Below are 16,638 nucleotides of genomic sequence, written 5' to 3' on the forward strand. Positions count from 1 at the left end.
TATATGCCATATGTGTTCATTTTCCTATTATCTACAGATATTTCATGATCATTCCACACCTATAATGCTCAGGTAACATAATATACACCTGGTTATATGCCATATGCGTGCATTCTCCTATTATCTACAGATATTTCCTGATCATTCCACACCTATAATGCTCAGGTAACATAATATACACCTGGTTATATGCCATATGCGTTCATTCTCCTATTATCTACAGATATTTCATGATCATTCCATACCTATAATGCTCAGGTAACATAATACACACCTGGTTATATGCCATATGCATTCATTCTCCTATTATCTACAGATATTTCCTGATCATTCCACACCTATAATGCTCAGGTAACATAATATACACCTGGTTATATGCCATATGCATTCATTCTCCTATTATCTACAGATATTTCATGTTCATTCCACACCTATAATGCTCAGGTAACATAATATACACCTGGTTATATGCCATATGCGTTCATTCTCCTATTATCTACAGATATTTCATGTTCATTCCATGTCTAATTTGCCCAAGAAACCTTTTATACATCTACATAATATACACCTAATAAGTTATTATCTTCATTCTTTTTATTTATTCCTTTTCATCATTCTTTTTAGTATGTCCCCCCCAGAAACACTGAGGTGCTCAGGATCTACAGAACCAGACACCATTCCTGTACCATTCCATAATTCAGATGTTGGAGCGGATTTTCTGTGGCAGCCTCCATTCTGCAGCTTGTGGCTACAGCCTCACACCTTCCATGCCCTTTATGGAGGGCAGTCACCCTGCCTAGCACTGCCCTGAATCCCAACATTGCCATCTCTCCCACTGTTTGTGGCTGGTGATGGGAGGTCCCCGGCACCTGTCACCTCCACCATTCCTGGTCACTATGACACAGCTACACACGCACTGCTGTACATTACACTACACGCGAGGGCGGGGCCAGAGTATCGCTCCCAGGCTAACCTTTACCTCCACAGCGGTGCATTATGGGCATTGAGGTTCATGTGCCGGCGATGCACTGCATTTTATAGTGACAGAGGACTACATTACCCGTCAGCCCTCGGGCGGAGCCTGTCAGTTACACAGGCGTACTGGTGCCCTATCATCAGCGTCTCACATTTCAAGGAGCTGATAGTTGTCCAAGTCACAAGTGAGACTGTGCTGATAGCGCTGCTGTTAAATTGTAACTAGTGGAAGACATTAGCGGCTACTGAGAGGCAATTACACGAGGAAACACCTCGTCCTGAGACTGAGGTAAGTGAACTGACATGACCTGAGGTGCTGCTGGGATATCCTGCCATTCCTCCACAGTCAGATGTGACAGTCAGTCATCCCCACAGCCGTGTACTGCTACTTCATAGGTCACACAGCCAGCACAATGCACCTCACATGTGCCCCTAATGCCAGACACTGCTCACTGACATCTGCACATCAGAAGACCATGCAAAATGTCACTGTATGTATCCACCATTGCCATAGATGATAGGGCACCATCACTACTGCTGCTGCTGCTGCTGCTGATGGAGCCTGGTGGTGCAGGAGGGCTGACTCTGGAAACGCCACCTCACCTGCCGGGCACTGTATAACCCTCACATAACTTGTCACTGATTTCTTGGGATGTCTGCCACACTGCTCTGACCCACCTGTGCACTGTAAGATCCCATTTGGCCCCTCAGGGTCAGTCCCATAGACTCTGAATGGCCATTAGGGTAGAATGGTGCCAACACATACCATATCTGGGGACAGCCGGGATTACCGTAACTTGCCATAGATTGCTCAGACCTGGCTGCCGCCCCTTATGTTATTCTCCCAACGTTGGGCATTTGTAGCTATTTTTATGGGGGGGGGGGGAAGCTCTTAGGAGATGTATTCAGCACTATACTGTTAACGTTTTTATTTATACTATTGAGTAAATATTGATTTTAGGGGAAACTATTCTTAAATGGATTGTCCGGTTTAAAATAAGTTACACCTGTTTTCAAGCTAGTTGATAACCTACCGTACTCATCACTGGGGGTCCGAATGCTGTGACCCGTACTGATCAGCAGAACGGTGAGTTTTTATTACCAATGGAGCCATTTTGTACCCATTACAAAATATAACGGCAGGTTGGATGTTGACTGTTGCGCCATTCATTCTCTATGGGGTAGCCATAAATAGCTGAGCGCAGCATATAGCAGCTCCATTGGGAATGAATGGAGATGGTCAATCATGCTCACTGCTGCGCCATCCATTCTCCATGGGGTAGCCACAAATAGCTGAGCGCAGCATATGGCAGCTCCATTGGGAATGAATGGAGGGACGGTCGCGCATGCTCACTGCTGCGCCATTCATTCTCTATGGGGTAGCCATAAATAGCTGAGCACAGCATATGGCAGCTCCATTGGGAATGAATGGAGGGACGGTCGCGCATGCTCACTGCTGCGCCATTCATTCTCTATGGGGTAGCCATAAATAGCTGAGCACAGCATATGGCAGCTCTATTGGAAATTAATGGAGAGACGGTCGAGCATGCTCACTGCCGTTCCATTCATTCTCTATGTGATGGCCAAAAATAACTGAGTGCAGCATATGGCAACTCCGTTGGGAATGAATGGAGGGATGGTCGAGTGGACTCACTGCTGCGCCATTTTAACTGTATTGGAATGAGTGGTAAGACCTCCACTGATTAGTAATTTATTACCTGTGCACTGAGTAGGTGATAACTAGTTTCACTGGGCAACACCTTTAAACGTACTGGATGTGGTGTGAATAGCGTACTATAGAGATGTTTTTTCAGTCTGGCCTTCTCGTACTCGTACTGGCCGTTCCGTAGTCTGGCCTTCTCGTACTCGTACTGGCCGTTCCGTAGTCTGGCCTTCTCGTACTCGTACTGGCCGTTCCGTAGTCTGGCCTTCTCGTACTCGTACTGGCCGTTCCCTAGTCTGGCCTTCTCGTACTCGTACTGGCCGTTCCCTAGTCTGGCCTTCTCGTACTCGTACTGGCCGTTCCCTAGTCTGGCCTTCTCGTACTCGTACTGGCCGTTCCCTAGTCTGGCCTTCTCGTACTCGTACTGGCCGTTCCCTAGTCTGGCCTTCTCGTACTCGTACTGGCCGTTCCCTAGTCTGGCCTTCTCGTACTCGTACTGGCCGTTCCCTAGTCTGGCCTTCTCGTACTCGTACTGGCCGTTCCCTAGTCTGGCCTTCTCGTACTCGTACTGGCCGTTCCCTAGTCTGGCCTTCTCGTACTCGTACTGGCCGTTCCCTAGTCTGGCCTTCTCGTACTCGTACTGGCCGTTCCCTAGTCTGGCCTTCTCGTACTCGTACTGGCCGTTCCCTAGTCTGGCCTTCTCGTACTCGTACTGGCCGTTCCCTAGTCTGGCCTTTTCATACGCGTCGTGCGCATGGTGTCTGTTCCTTAGTCTGGCCTTCTCGTACACGTGGTGTTTTTTGTTCGGTCTGGCCTTCTCGTGTGCGTGGTTTTTTATTCATTAGTCTGGCCTTCTCGAACATGTGATGTCTGTTCATTAGTCTAGTCTTGTCATGCACGTGGTGTCCTTTCTTTGGTCTGGCCTTGTCGTACACGTGGCGTCCGTTCATTAGTCTGGCCTTGTGCGCGTGATGTCCTTTGGCCGGTCTGACCTTGTCATGCCCATGGTGTCCTCTGTTTGGTCTAGTTTTCTCATACATTCATTAGTCTGGCCTTGTCGTGTCCAATCATTAGTCTGGCCTTGTCATGCTCGTGGTGTCCGTTGTCCAGTCTGGCCTTCTCGTACGTGTGGTGTCCGTTAGTCTGGGCTTTACAGCTGTCTTATTCAACATTCTGTAACTAGGAACGTCTGCACCACTTATTGCCCCTGCCTAATACATTTATCCGCAGTGCGCATACTCAGTATTAAAATCTCTTCTAATAATCTAGAGTCTATTTTCCTGCACTGGTTATGCACATGTAAGGCACATCATTGCTGCAGGAAAGTAACCAGGCTGATAGACTAGTCGTAGAAAGTCCAGAAATTGGAGCACAGGAGAGTAAACTGGTAGTAATTTGCTGAGGTTTGCTTGAAGGTCTGTTACGGAGAATATTTACTTAGTGATGTTTAGACTATTCTTAATAGAAGAAATAATACTCTCCAGGTCTCTGCGTTCTGGTCTCATGCTCCACGCATTGGCAATGGCTTCTCAGTCACTGACACTGATCTCTGAGAAGACAAATGACTTGTACCATACATTGCACTGATTTGTACGCTGTACCCGAGGTAAGTTCAGTGCTCTGAGCTCCATATACCCAGCCATCTTCCCCTGCTCTAAAAGATTGCTTAATTCAGGAAGAATATTTCATAATGTAGATCCTGTAGAGAATTGAAGGAACTCTTTTGTGTACATTTGTCAGCAATAAGACTTTTATGAGCGGACACAAGTCATCCTGAGCACCCGTGTAGCTCGTGACCAAGCTTCCTCTTCTGTCATCAGTTCTCACACCCTGTTTGTGTACTAGGGATTTCCCTCGTCATAGTGCCACTTTTATGTGCGTACTGTGTTATTTATGGCCGTCATGATTTGATTTTGATTGGTAGTTCACATCTTCAAGATTGTTATCAAATTATATAAACACAGATGAACCATAACATTAAAACCACCGGTCTAATATTGTGTAGGTTGTCCTTGTGCTACTGACACCACTCTAATTAATCAAGGCATGTAGTCCCCAGACCGGTGGAGACGTATCTGCACTTTAACCCACAAAGCATCTATTTGTTCTCGCTTTCATCAGAGCGGCTATAAATTGCTGTCTTGGAGGTATACAGTCCCAACTTGCTTACATTCTATCTCCCCAGAAGCCAATCCCATGTGGTACAGATGAAGAAGGTGATGTGTTACATATATTTTGGTCCTGCAGGCTTCTCACTCCTGTTTGGGGTAAAAGGGCAACTAGTGATACCAAAGATTACACATTTTACAGTGGACCTAAACCCAGCTCTTGTCCTTCCCCATCAGTACAACATTCCTTCTAAAAACATATAGACATTCTATAGTAAGATACTTAACGACATAGAACGTACCAGTATGTTCTATGTTAGCACCCTGCCTTTGATGCAGGCTTGCATGCCGATGCTGAACCCACGTCTTTTCCTGCACATGTTGACTGATCTGATAGTGGGATTTACCGTGCGCTGGCGAGGAGCACATCATTCCTTGCTCCCATTGGCTGCACCATGATGTTGATTGGGGGGGCACCGATGGGTTGTCATGACAGTCAGGGGTGACCTGGTGACCCCTGTGTCAGTCATGATGAACTTCTTATGGACGCAGCCTGTGAGTTGGCGTTCATAAGAGATGCTGATTTCTGCTTACAGAGCAGTGCTGATGCTCTGCTCTGTACCGCACAAGTGATTGAATGATCGCAGCTTCAAGTCCCCTAAGGGAACTAGTAAATAGAACAAAAAGTAGAAAAAAAGCTTTTAATAATGTGAATAAACTAAAAGTTCAAATCACCCCCCTTTTTGTCCCCATTGAAAAAAAAAATTAATAAAAAAAAACCACATTCGTAAATGCCCGATGTATCAAAATCTAAAAAATTAATTTGATCAGTAAACAACTTAATGAGAAAAAAAATCAAAATGCCCCACATCCCAAAAAATGAGAACGTGTCTTACGAAATTGTGTCAAAATCGCCTTTACCATATAGTAAACATGGAAAATAGCCCCCCCCCAAAAAAAAACATTGTGTAATTGAATTTTTTTATGCAATTTCACTGCACTTGGATTTTTTTCCCCAGTTTTCCAGTACAATATGTGGCAGATTGTTGTCATTCAAAAATATAATTCATCCTGCAAAAAACAAGCCCTCGTACGGCAATATTGATGGGAAAATACAAAAGTTATGGCTCTTGGAAGAAGGGGAGGAAAAGACTTATGCTAAGGTCACATGTAGCGACGCAGCAGCGATCATGACGACGATCTGACCTTATCAGGATCGCTGCTGCGTCGTTACATGGTCGCTGGTGAGCTGTCAAACAGGCAGATCTCACCAGCGACCAGTGACCAGCCCCCAGCTAGCAGCGACGCGTGGAAGCGATGCTGCGCTCGCTTGGTAACTAAGGTAAATATCGGGTAACCAAGCAAAGTGCTTCGCTTGGTTACCCGATATTTACCTTGGTTACCAGCGCACACCGCTTAGCGCTGGCTCCCTGCACTTGTAGCCAGAGTACACATCGGGTTAATAAACAAACCGCTTTTCTTATAGTTACCCGATGTGTACCTTGGCTACGCCTTTGCTTGGTTACCTGATGTGTACCTTGGTTACCAGCGTCCGCAGAAGCCGGCTCCCTGCTCGCTTCAGTTCGTCTCTCTCTCGCTGTCACACACAGCGATGTGCGCTTCACAGCGGGAGAGCACCGACCAAAATATGGTCCAGGACATTCAGCAACAACCGGCGACCTCACAGCAGGGGCCAGGTCATTGCTGGATGTCACACACAGCGACATCGCTAGCAAGGTCGCTGCTACGTCACAGAAAATGGTGACTTAGCAGCGACGTCGTCGTCGCTGTCGTTGTGTGTGACATGACCATTAGAATGGAAATTCACCTGGGGGTGAAAGGGTTAAGGGAGTGCTATTTCACTGTTTGGTGTTGTTATGGAAATTTACATCCTGTTCTTTGTTATACAAATTGTGCTATTGTCTTTTTTTAGTTTTGCACATTTCTGCCTTGTCATTGTCTTACTTTTAGAAATCCGATAAAGCTAAACTTTAAAAAGGCATGTACAACCTTTAATAGTGTGTTGTTGTTTCTGACACCCAGATTTTAACAGCAGGTTCTATAAATTATGAGAAGCTCCTCTCCCCTGGGCCTAGGTTTACAAAATAAACTTGGGCTAGTTATGAATAAGCTGCTTTTAATCACTTCTCTACTGCCACTTGAGTATATACTGTGAGATTGATGACTGTTCGCTGAGAGTTGCTAAACTCCTATGTGCTGGTGCAGAAGATCCATGTGGTGTAAGGGCAGAAAATCAGATCACACGGAGACCAATGTTAGGACTCTTTCACATGTCCAAGTTTAAACACGTGCAAGCCATGTGCACCGGTATGGTCATACGTGTGACATCCGTGTGACTGGTGCCAGTAAAAAAACACATGATACTGAAATGAATGTTTTTTTGTTTGTTTTTTTTTTTTAATGTGCTTAAAAAATGTGCAAAACCAGAAAAAGTATAGATAGAATAGATAGAGAGATATAAAGAAAGAACATATAAAATAGAATAGCTCAATAGATAGAGATACGGTAGCTAGCTTGGCCAGCTTTTTTTCAGCATTTTTATTTTTTAATTAAAAAAAAATGACAATTTTCATATCCAGCAATAGTGACTGCAGACCTATCAGTTTAGACTGGAGAACCCCTTTAAGCTCATTGTTTGAGAACACAAGTTAAGCAAAAAGTACAGGAACATTGAATAGTTGAACATGTGCATACAAAACTCAGAGAAGGTCTTAAGTTCACCTGAAAAGGTTAAAGATCATTTTAGGATCATCCTGAAATTTCACGAGAAAGCCAAATATCCCTAACTTTTTGTTGGTAGTGTATTAATATTGGGCAAAGGTAAACATATAAGATTAAAAACCCTATGTATTGGTATTGCCATAATCTCACTGACGTAACAGTAAAGGTAACTTTTCCGAGAAAGAAGTAATTCTCCTGTTGTACAGGTTCACTGTGTGACTTAGAGACCTCTCTGAGTGTGGTCGCCTTATCGTGGCAGGTGAACTCAATGTGAACAAAATGTGTGCTAACAACCTCTGTGACGCCCTGGACTAGCCAGGTAGTCACATACATACCAACATACACACCCCCACCCTAGGCAGTTACACCAGCCAAACCAAAAACCCTTGTTGCCTCCCTCCAGGGTCTGATGTCCACACCAGGTGGGGCGGAGCCAGGCGGTTGGCCCCACCCACCGAGGAGTTCACAGGCCTGGAGGCGGGAAAAGAGTGAGATCAGTCTTGGAGGTGAAAGTGGGAGGAGTGAACACTTGAGGTGTCTGGGTAGGAGCCCAGACACTGACAGCAAGGTTGGCAGACGGTGGTGGCCGTCTGCAGGAGTTGGTGGAATTCCGCAGAGCCGTAAGCACCGGGGTTGAGCGTTGGGCCGCCGGTACCGGATTGGGGAACGGAGTGAAGCTAAGCACACAGGCAGGGCCATCGGACCCCGACCAGGCTTGGAGCCGCCGTTAATAGTCAAATCCGAATGTGACAGGAACCCCCGGGGTTCCCTAACAACCAAGTCCCGATTGAAGGCAGCCGTCCACCCAGAGAGGATATACAGCCACCGCCACAGGCTAGAGATCCAAGGGCCAGCGCCTGCGGGCAAAACGGGCTCCTACGGCACCTATACGCCGGGGAGCGGACTACCAGTGGGCAACCACAGGAGTCAAGAACATTTTCAAAGGTGCAGGGAAAGACAGCCACCATCAGCCGTTCGGGGAGAGCACAACAACAACACTGCAGCCGGCTGCGGGACCCGTCCATCCAGCCGTTTTGGTTTACCAGAGACTTTGTCAGTGATTGTCTGAGTGAGTACACCAGTGCCGTCCGGCACCGCGCCGCGCAGTCCCTGCACCCCAGCCATCCAGCCTCCCCGTTACACCACCGGGCCCCGGGATCACCAAACCCCCCTACCCACGGAGGGGACAACATCCCAGCTGCACCCCACCATCTTTCCCAGGATCCCTGTTACCAGCAGTGGTGGTGCCATCATCACCACGTCCTGTGGGTGGCGTCACGAACATTCTCCCTAACCAAACCATCCCTTTTCACTCACGGGTGAGGAGCGCTGCTCGAGTCCCCGGGTCCGGCCCACCGCTCGAGCCACCGAGCAGCAGAAGCCCCGGACCTGAGTATGGCAAGCGCGTCCCCTCCGCCCGCGACAACTTGGCGTCTACGAAGAGGATAGAACCGATCTACTTACCAGTAGAAATGCGCCTTGCAGTCCCTGCCGGCGGCGTCCGGCCGAAAAATTTGAAGGGCCGCCATCTTTGGCGCGAGGATTTCCCACTCGAGCGTCTTCCCCGAGCAGGGAAGGCGCGAAAGCAAAGCCCCGCCCCCAACAAGCTGAAGTGCTAGAAAGAACCAAGGGGGGGGGCGGGTGAAAGCCTGCCTAATGTAGCCGAGGGCATAAAAAGCGGGGACGCCAGGACTCTGCAACATATCCGGTTCTTGGAAGTCTGCCAGCAAGCATGTCCGTCCCGTCCAGTGATGCCGAAATTCCCAAGCCCACGCCAGGAACGGCGGAGTGGGTGGAAGCCCGGACCGCACAAATGTGCTGCCGCCTTCAAACCCAGGTCCGGTTCTTGATGGAGCGCTGGGTGGCCGAGATGGAGGAAGTGGCGGCGGCCACTGAGGGGCCCAGCCTGCGTCCGCTCACCCTCCTGCCTCCCCCGCCATCCGTACCGGTTGCTGTTGCCCCTCCGCTCGGTCCGCTACCCCCAACATCGGTAGCGGAATCTAACCCGTCCGCCCTAGAGGACCGGCCTGGGGGCGTTGTCCGGGAACGGCCCGTATCCCTCCCGCTCCCATGGAAGATCCCGCGGGAGGTGCCCGTCCGTGACAAGAAGCCGTCGGCCCCGGAAGTGGCTGCACCCGAGACAGTCCCGGCCCCGGCAGTCCGCCCGGCCATGTAGGAACCGGCCGCTGCGGGCCCGAAGGCCCAATCAGTGAGGCCAGCTGTCCCCGAGTCCCACGCCTCGGCTGAGGCTGCGCCGGGCCGTCACTGCCAAGCAGAAGTTCAGGCCACGTCACCGCAGGACCCCCACAAGAGAGTACCGGGTGTGGCCGGTGTGGGCGCGGTCCAGCGGGGCCCGACCCGAGCGCAGGGGCATGCTTGGGCCCCTTACGAAATCGCCGCCAGGGAGCAGCAGAGGGCCGAAGTAATGGCGCGAGTGATTAAGGAAAAGGATGCTCTCTGCAATGCCACGTTTCGGGTGCGGGGCCCGGTGTATGAAGGCCAAGTCCGGAAGTTTGACCCACAAAGGGGGTTCGGCTTTATTTACGAACCAGGCCTGGAGGCCGAAGTGTTTGTGGCTCGCCGCGACGTTAACTCACACCTCCCTACGGGCCACCCAGGTCGCGATCTGTTGCCGGGCGACCTGGTAACCTACACCCGACCCGACACTGCGGGGAGAGGGGCTGGTTCGCCCTAGATGTTAAACAGAGGGAGAGCCGCGGTGTGCAGATGCTGCCCCAGCCCCCTCCTCCACCGAGCCGTCCGGATATCGAGCTGGAAGAGGTCCTGGATGAGTGCGACCTCAAATAGTGGCAGCGGTCCGCCGTTGCAGCCAAGTTGTCCCCCATTTCTTAGGTGCAGTATCAAGGATCAGGTTATTTGGGTGGGAGAGCGGATGACCATGAACCCGTCCGTTTAATAAAAATGATTGAAACGTTAAAAGTAATGCACCTCCCGTAAGGGAAGACCTGAAAATATACGTATGTTGAATGTTTTAATGTTATTTATCTTTTTACAGTTTTGAAAAATAAAACCAGTGATGGACGGGCAGCCCGCGGACGGTCTGTATTTTACCAAGGGGGAGTGTGACGCCCTGGACTAGCCAGGTAGTTGCATACATATCACCATACACACCCCCACCCTAGGCAGTTACACCAGCCAAACCAAAATCCCTTGTTTCCTCCCTCCAGGGTCTGATGTCCACACCAGGTGGGGCGGAGCCAGGCGGTTGGCCCCACCCACCGAGGAGTTCACAGGCCTGGAGGCGGGAAAAGAGTGAGATCAGTCTTGGAGGTGAAAGTGAGAGGAGTGAACACTTGAGGTGTCTGGGTAGGAGCCCAGACACTGACAGCAAGGTTGGCAGACGGTGGTGGTCGTCTGCAGGAGTTGGTGGAACTCTGCAGAGCCGTAAGCACCGGGGTCGGGCGTCGGCCCGCCGGTACAGGATCGGGGAACGGAGTGAAGCTAAGCACACAGGCAGGGCCATCGGACCCCGACCAGGCTTGGAGCCGCCGTCAATAGTCAAATCCGAATGTGACAGGAACCCCCGGGGTTCCCTAACAACCAAGTCCCGATTGAAGGCAACCGTCCACCCAGAGAGGATATACAGCCACCGCCACAAGCTAGAGATCCAAGGGCCAGCGCCTGCGGGCAAAACGGGCTCCTACGGCACCTATACGCCGGGGAGCGGACTACCGATGGGCAACCACAAGAGTCAAGAACATTTTCAAAGGTGCAGGGAAAGACAGCCACCATCAGCCGTCCGGGGAGAGCACAACAACAACAACAACACTGCAGCCGGCTGCGGGACCCGTCCATCCAGCCGTTTTGGTTTACCAGAGACTTTGTCAGTGATTGTCTGAGTGAGTACACCAGTGCCGTCCGGCACTGCGCCGCGCAGTCCCTGCACCCCAGCCATCCGGCCTCCCCGTTACACCACCGGGCCCCGGGATCACCCCGTTACCAGCAGCGGTGGTGCCATCATCACCACGTCCCGTGGGTGGCGTCACGAACCTCCCTAACCAAACCATCCCTTTTCACTCACGGGTGAGGAGCGCTGCTCGAGTCCCTGGGTCCGGCCCACCGCTCGAGCCACCGAGCAGCAGAAGCCCCGGACCCGAGCGTGGCGAGCGCGTCCGCTCCGCCCGCGACACCTCCATATAAGTATAGTAGATATTGGAGTAATGTTGATTAAAACAATGAAGTGTTACAATCTTGCACACTCCTCGTTACCCTTCGTAGTGTTTTTTAAATACCACCAGGGGTAATTAATTTCATGTTTTGGATATGTTTGATGACTTTGTATACTTATGTTACAAACTAAATGTGATTATCTCTCTACAGTGACCTTCAGATATTAAACAAGGACGTGAAATGTGCTATGGAATTGGCTTCAGGGGAAGATGAATGTCTGTGCCAGAGACAAAAATACTGCGTTAATCGGCCCATATACACCCAGGAATATTTGCAAGAACATTTGCATTTGAGAAAAAAAGAACCAACATCCTTACTTCATAACGTAGCACAATCTTGCCGGTAATAACCCTTTACTGTTACTCTATTTGCGAACATTCACACCCCACTTCAAGATGTTTACACCACATTTCTGGTGTGAAACTCCTTCATATGACTGAAAATATTTTTCATTTTCACATCCGATTTGGCCAGCTCCGCCAAAGTGGGCTGAGCAGGGACAGGGCATGGCTAATCCCGCCTGACAGTCATGAAAAAGTGGAGGCGTTCCTTGCCCCAGAAATGTTTCTCTAGTCCATCACTGGAATAAGGTTTCTGGCGTAGTGCACTTAGGCAAACGCTAATGATAAGAGGTGCTAAAGTCACTAAGTGGCGTATGGGTCTTAATGAATTAGGTGCATCATATTTCGTTATGCTTATCATTAAGGCTGGCATACCAAACCAGAAGGAACTAAAGGTATTATGAACTGTGATTTGTTACGTCTGCTGTGGTGAGTGATTATGTATCCAAAATTTAAAGGGGTTTTCTGGACAAATTATATTGATGACCCCATCAGCGTTAGATTGGTGGGTGAACTAATATCCAGCACTCCCCACAATCAATAGGCTGATGAGCTATTGTAGAACTGAAGCCTCTCACTCTCACCCAGCTCCGCCGCCTCCTGCTTGACTATAAGAAATACTACAGCTGCACGCTAAAATGCTAAAATTGAATAAGGGAACTCTGGTATTGCATTACTGTTATAGGGATATTTGAAAAAAGAAATACTGTACTTACCGTAGCTTATGTATTGGCCAATGCATGTGAGCCCGATAACCAACAATAAGGTGATATCTTATATATCGGGATCCTAACTTGAAATACCTCTATCTGGGTTAAAAACTTATATGTCATTTCAATGTTAGCATTTTAAGAGTGCAGGTGTATGTTTTGTTTTTTTTTTGTAGTTATATTGTGTTTTCACTTGCCACCTGTTTACACCTCCTGCTTGACTAACAGCCTCTATGCTGTGTAACTTCAGACAAAGGACCCATCAATCAAGCAGGAGGCGGCAGTGCTGGGCGGGGAATAGACCTGGAGTGACAGAAGTTTCAGATCTACAGGGTCATTTGCATATCAATTAAAACACTGATTTCTCAGTAACAGCAGCAGCCTGGATATGTGAAGGCATTGTTGGAGTTGTCTTTGAAAGAACTGCATGCAAATATAAATAGTTTTGGGTATGAAATCCTTCTGACAGATTCCTTAATTGTGACATTATAATCAGCGGATTACATTCTCACAAGGTAGAGTAGTGAGGTATAAAGAGTGTGACAGCCATTTCACTATCACTAACGCTATCTCTAGCCTTCTGGCTACAGAGGTAGAGAAAGCAGTAGTAAACGCGAAGCAGTTTACTTTACACCTCGCCACTGCCTCCACTTTAAACCCTGCTACTCTCCCGTTTGTCATTTCTTATTAACAATGATATATTGGTGAGTGTCATGTTTTTTTCCCCATCTTTTCTTGCTATTGGAACAGCACTTTGTCTATTGAGATGCAGTGCACCACCATTATTGCTTCAGCCCATGTCTTGGCTTTCATGTTTTTAAACTGTGTGCACACTGTCGACTACGTCTTTCTCTTGTGTATACACTATAACGTATTCATATACATGTGTAAATGTGTACAAATGTAATTACTGTAAATTATATTCTCCTTAGGAGTGCCAAGTAGAGCATTTTTATTGTGCCGAGAAATATTTCTTGAGACCTCTGGTTTGTGTTCTAAATGTACTAGATACATTAATTTTTCATTTTATAGGAAATGTTTGGTTTCTTCAGTTAATCCCCATTAGATAAGCTATGCTAATTATATGTGAATAATCTTGTGTAATTACTAATTTCTTATCTAATCAGCCACTCCTTAAAGGAAAACAGGAAGTAGCTCCATCCGGCTCCAGTGATAAAGTCATTAATGATGGATTGGAGATTTTTCATATTTGACAGATTATTTCTTTATTCTGCAGATGCCCTTGTACACACTGCAAGGTTCTACACCCAGAGCCATTGACCTGAACCCCATCAAATTCTAAGACGTATTTAGAAATATATGTTTACGCTGCATATACAGCCATGTAATGGTTCCCTACAGTGCATCCTGACAGAGCCATCTGTAGCCAAACACAGACACTTCTCTTAGGGGTGCTTCTCAGATAGCGAGATCGCTGCTGAGGTTGAAGGTTTTGTGACGTACCAGTGACTGGATCAGTGATCTCGCTGTGTGTGACACTAAGCAGCGACCTGGCCCCTGCTGTGAAATCGCTGATCGTTACACACTGTTCTGGTTCATTTTTTGGTCGTCGGGCTCCCACAGGGCAGCACGCATTGGTGTGTTTGACACCTTACCCAATGACCTTGTTCGCGACTCACGTAGCCGTGCATCTTCGTTGATTTCCGCATCCTCTCTGTTCCGATTGGTGATCGCTACTGCGTTCGGATTGGCCGCTTCCACCCTCTGTTCTGGCTTGTAGATCGCAGTACATTTCAGAGGGCTGAATTCACTTGTCCCGGACCGCGTGTAGCAGCAAATCGTAATACAGTCCATTCTGCATCGCTTTATCTGTTCAATAGTTCTTCTGGATCTGTAAACCAGAACAAAAGATTCAAGCGCTATTATGTTGCCTTCTCTAAAGGCAAGGCCGCCCAGTCACAATGCAGTTACGACCACCAATCGGGGCATAGGGGGCGCGGAAAAGGCGGCAATGTAGATGCACGCCTATGTTACTAATCAAGATTTGAATCATGCTATGTGACAGGGTCCCAGCGACCGCCGTATCGTTGCTGCGTCGTTGGGAAGATCTGACTGTTTGACACCTCGCTAGCGACCCTGTAGCGACGTACCAGCAATCCTGACCAGGTCGTATCGTGGTCAGAATCGCTGGTACGTCGTTTAGTGTGACGGTACCCTTAGTGGCTAGCGCCTGCCATGGTCCCTCGTTTACAAGGGGTCACCTATCAGAAGTTCTGTATGTGAGACATGTCATGTTCTCCTTCTTTTACCTATAAACACTGTGTTACAGATGTACTGTGAAAAAAGCAAAATCTCAACTATACAGCTTTCTTCCAATTTTGAAATGGCTACCACGTTATCCAGTAAAGGAGTACCTCATAGGAGACCTTGTATCTGGACTGAGCACAGGAGTCATGCAGTTACCTCAAGGTCAGTCACTGTTATCTGTAGAGAACCCATTGTGCAGGGGGGAGGCCGAGTGTAGGGTTATTCAGTGGGATTACTTGTATAATGCCAGAGAAATGTCTGCCTCATGATCACTACATTATGTAATTTCTCTAGAAATGTCTACATACCTGTATTTGGCAGTGATACCAGACGTTCTGTTAGTGCTTTTGTACTTTCTATTTTTATGAGAATAAAGTGCCTTGTCATTGTAAAAGGCAGAGTCAATTTTCTCATCCTGTCAGATTTTGGATCTCTTCTTTTTTTTTTTTTTTTCCTTAAGCTTATGTGCGCACACTGTTTTTTGCTGCACTTTTCGGGTGCAGTTTTGGTCCCAAAACTTCATGCATTTCCTTTCCCAGCAAAGTCTGAGATTTCATTTTTGCTGTGCGCACGTTTGCAGTTTTTTTTTTTTTTTGCTGTATCTTTATGGTGACCACAAAGATGCAGAGGTTTTCCCGTGGCCCTCCTTTTTGCTCTCCCCTTTTGAATTTCAGCTTCTTACAGCTCATTCTGTACTGTTCTTGTGTCACTTGGACAGGTTTTTTTTAATGTTTTAAGTATGTTATTGACTAAAAGCAAAGACCAGAAAAAAACTGAGAAATAGACAAAACATATATTGTAAAGTTACATAATTTTAAGCAGAAGCACATAATGGAGACCTATTTCTCACTTGGCAAGACTGAAGGCCAGCTTCCATCCTAGTGTATCCTGCTGGATAATGTATTACATGGTTACTGTTCTATACTTATGACAAAATGTATGATTTGTGGCGGAAGGTTGAACTAGATGGACCTAGGTTTTTTTTTTTCCAACCTATTTAACGTAACTTCATTTGAATGAGCTCTATGTAATACCATCTATTGCCTGTAGTAGTATTGTGTAGTAACTACTGATGAGCGAGCAATACCATGCTCGGCTGCTCTGTACTCGTAACAAGCAGTCGGATGCTCAGATGGGCATGACTTGAGCACAAAGTATAATGGAAGTCAATAGATCTTCCAAAAAATTGCTTGAGTTCCCCATTGACTTCCATTATACGCTGTACACAAGCCAAGCCTGACTTAATGTCTGACTGCTCGTTATGAGTGCAGAGCAGTTGAGCATGGTAATGCTTGCGCATCACTAATAGTAACTGATGGCTTTCATTTTTAGCTGAGTGTGAGCAGTGTCTTAACATCTTGGTGACTTCCACTACCCAGCATGGGTGCCAGCTGCAGTATACAGCTGGCACCCAAGAGTAACTGCTACAATCAGAGCTAACAGTTTATCCTGTGAGATGCTGGCATTTAGGAGGTTAGGAGTGGAGACTCTTCTGGCATCCTAAAGCCATGTGCACACCTTGAGTATTTTGGTGAGTTTTTTACCTCCAGTATTTGTAAGCCAAAATCAATAGTGGGTGAATAATGTAGAAGACGTGCACGTGTTTCTATTATACTTTTCCTCTGATTGTCCCACTCCTG

General features: G+C 47.6%; 1 protein-coding gene across 1 annotated transcript in view; it reads left to right on the forward strand.

Moving 5' to 3' along the window:
* Positions 1-1,146: 1,146 nt before the first annotated feature.
* Positions 1,147-16,638, forward strand: part of SLC26A5 (solute carrier family 26 member 5) — a 134,742-nt gene continuing 119,250 nt past the window's right edge. The window contains exons 1-3 of the mRNA XM_075345184.1: positions 1,147-1,264; positions 11,830-12,021; positions 15,021-15,160. Of these exons, the coding sequence (XP_075201299.1) occupies positions 11,867-12,021; positions 15,021-15,160 (295 nt within the window). The 5' untranslated portion in view covers positions 1,147-1,264; positions 11,830-11,866. The remainder of the gene's footprint in view (positions 1,265-11,829; positions 12,022-15,020; positions 15,161-16,638) is intronic.

This window comes from Anomaloglossus baeobatrachus, chromosome 4, assembly GCF_048569485.1.
Source record: "Anomaloglossus baeobatrachus isolate aAnoBae1 chromosome 4, aAnoBae1.hap1, whole genome shotgun sequence".
Classification (NCBI taxonomy): domain Eukaryota; kingdom Metazoa; phylum Chordata; class Amphibia; order Anura; family Aromobatidae; genus Anomaloglossus; species Anomaloglossus baeobatrachus.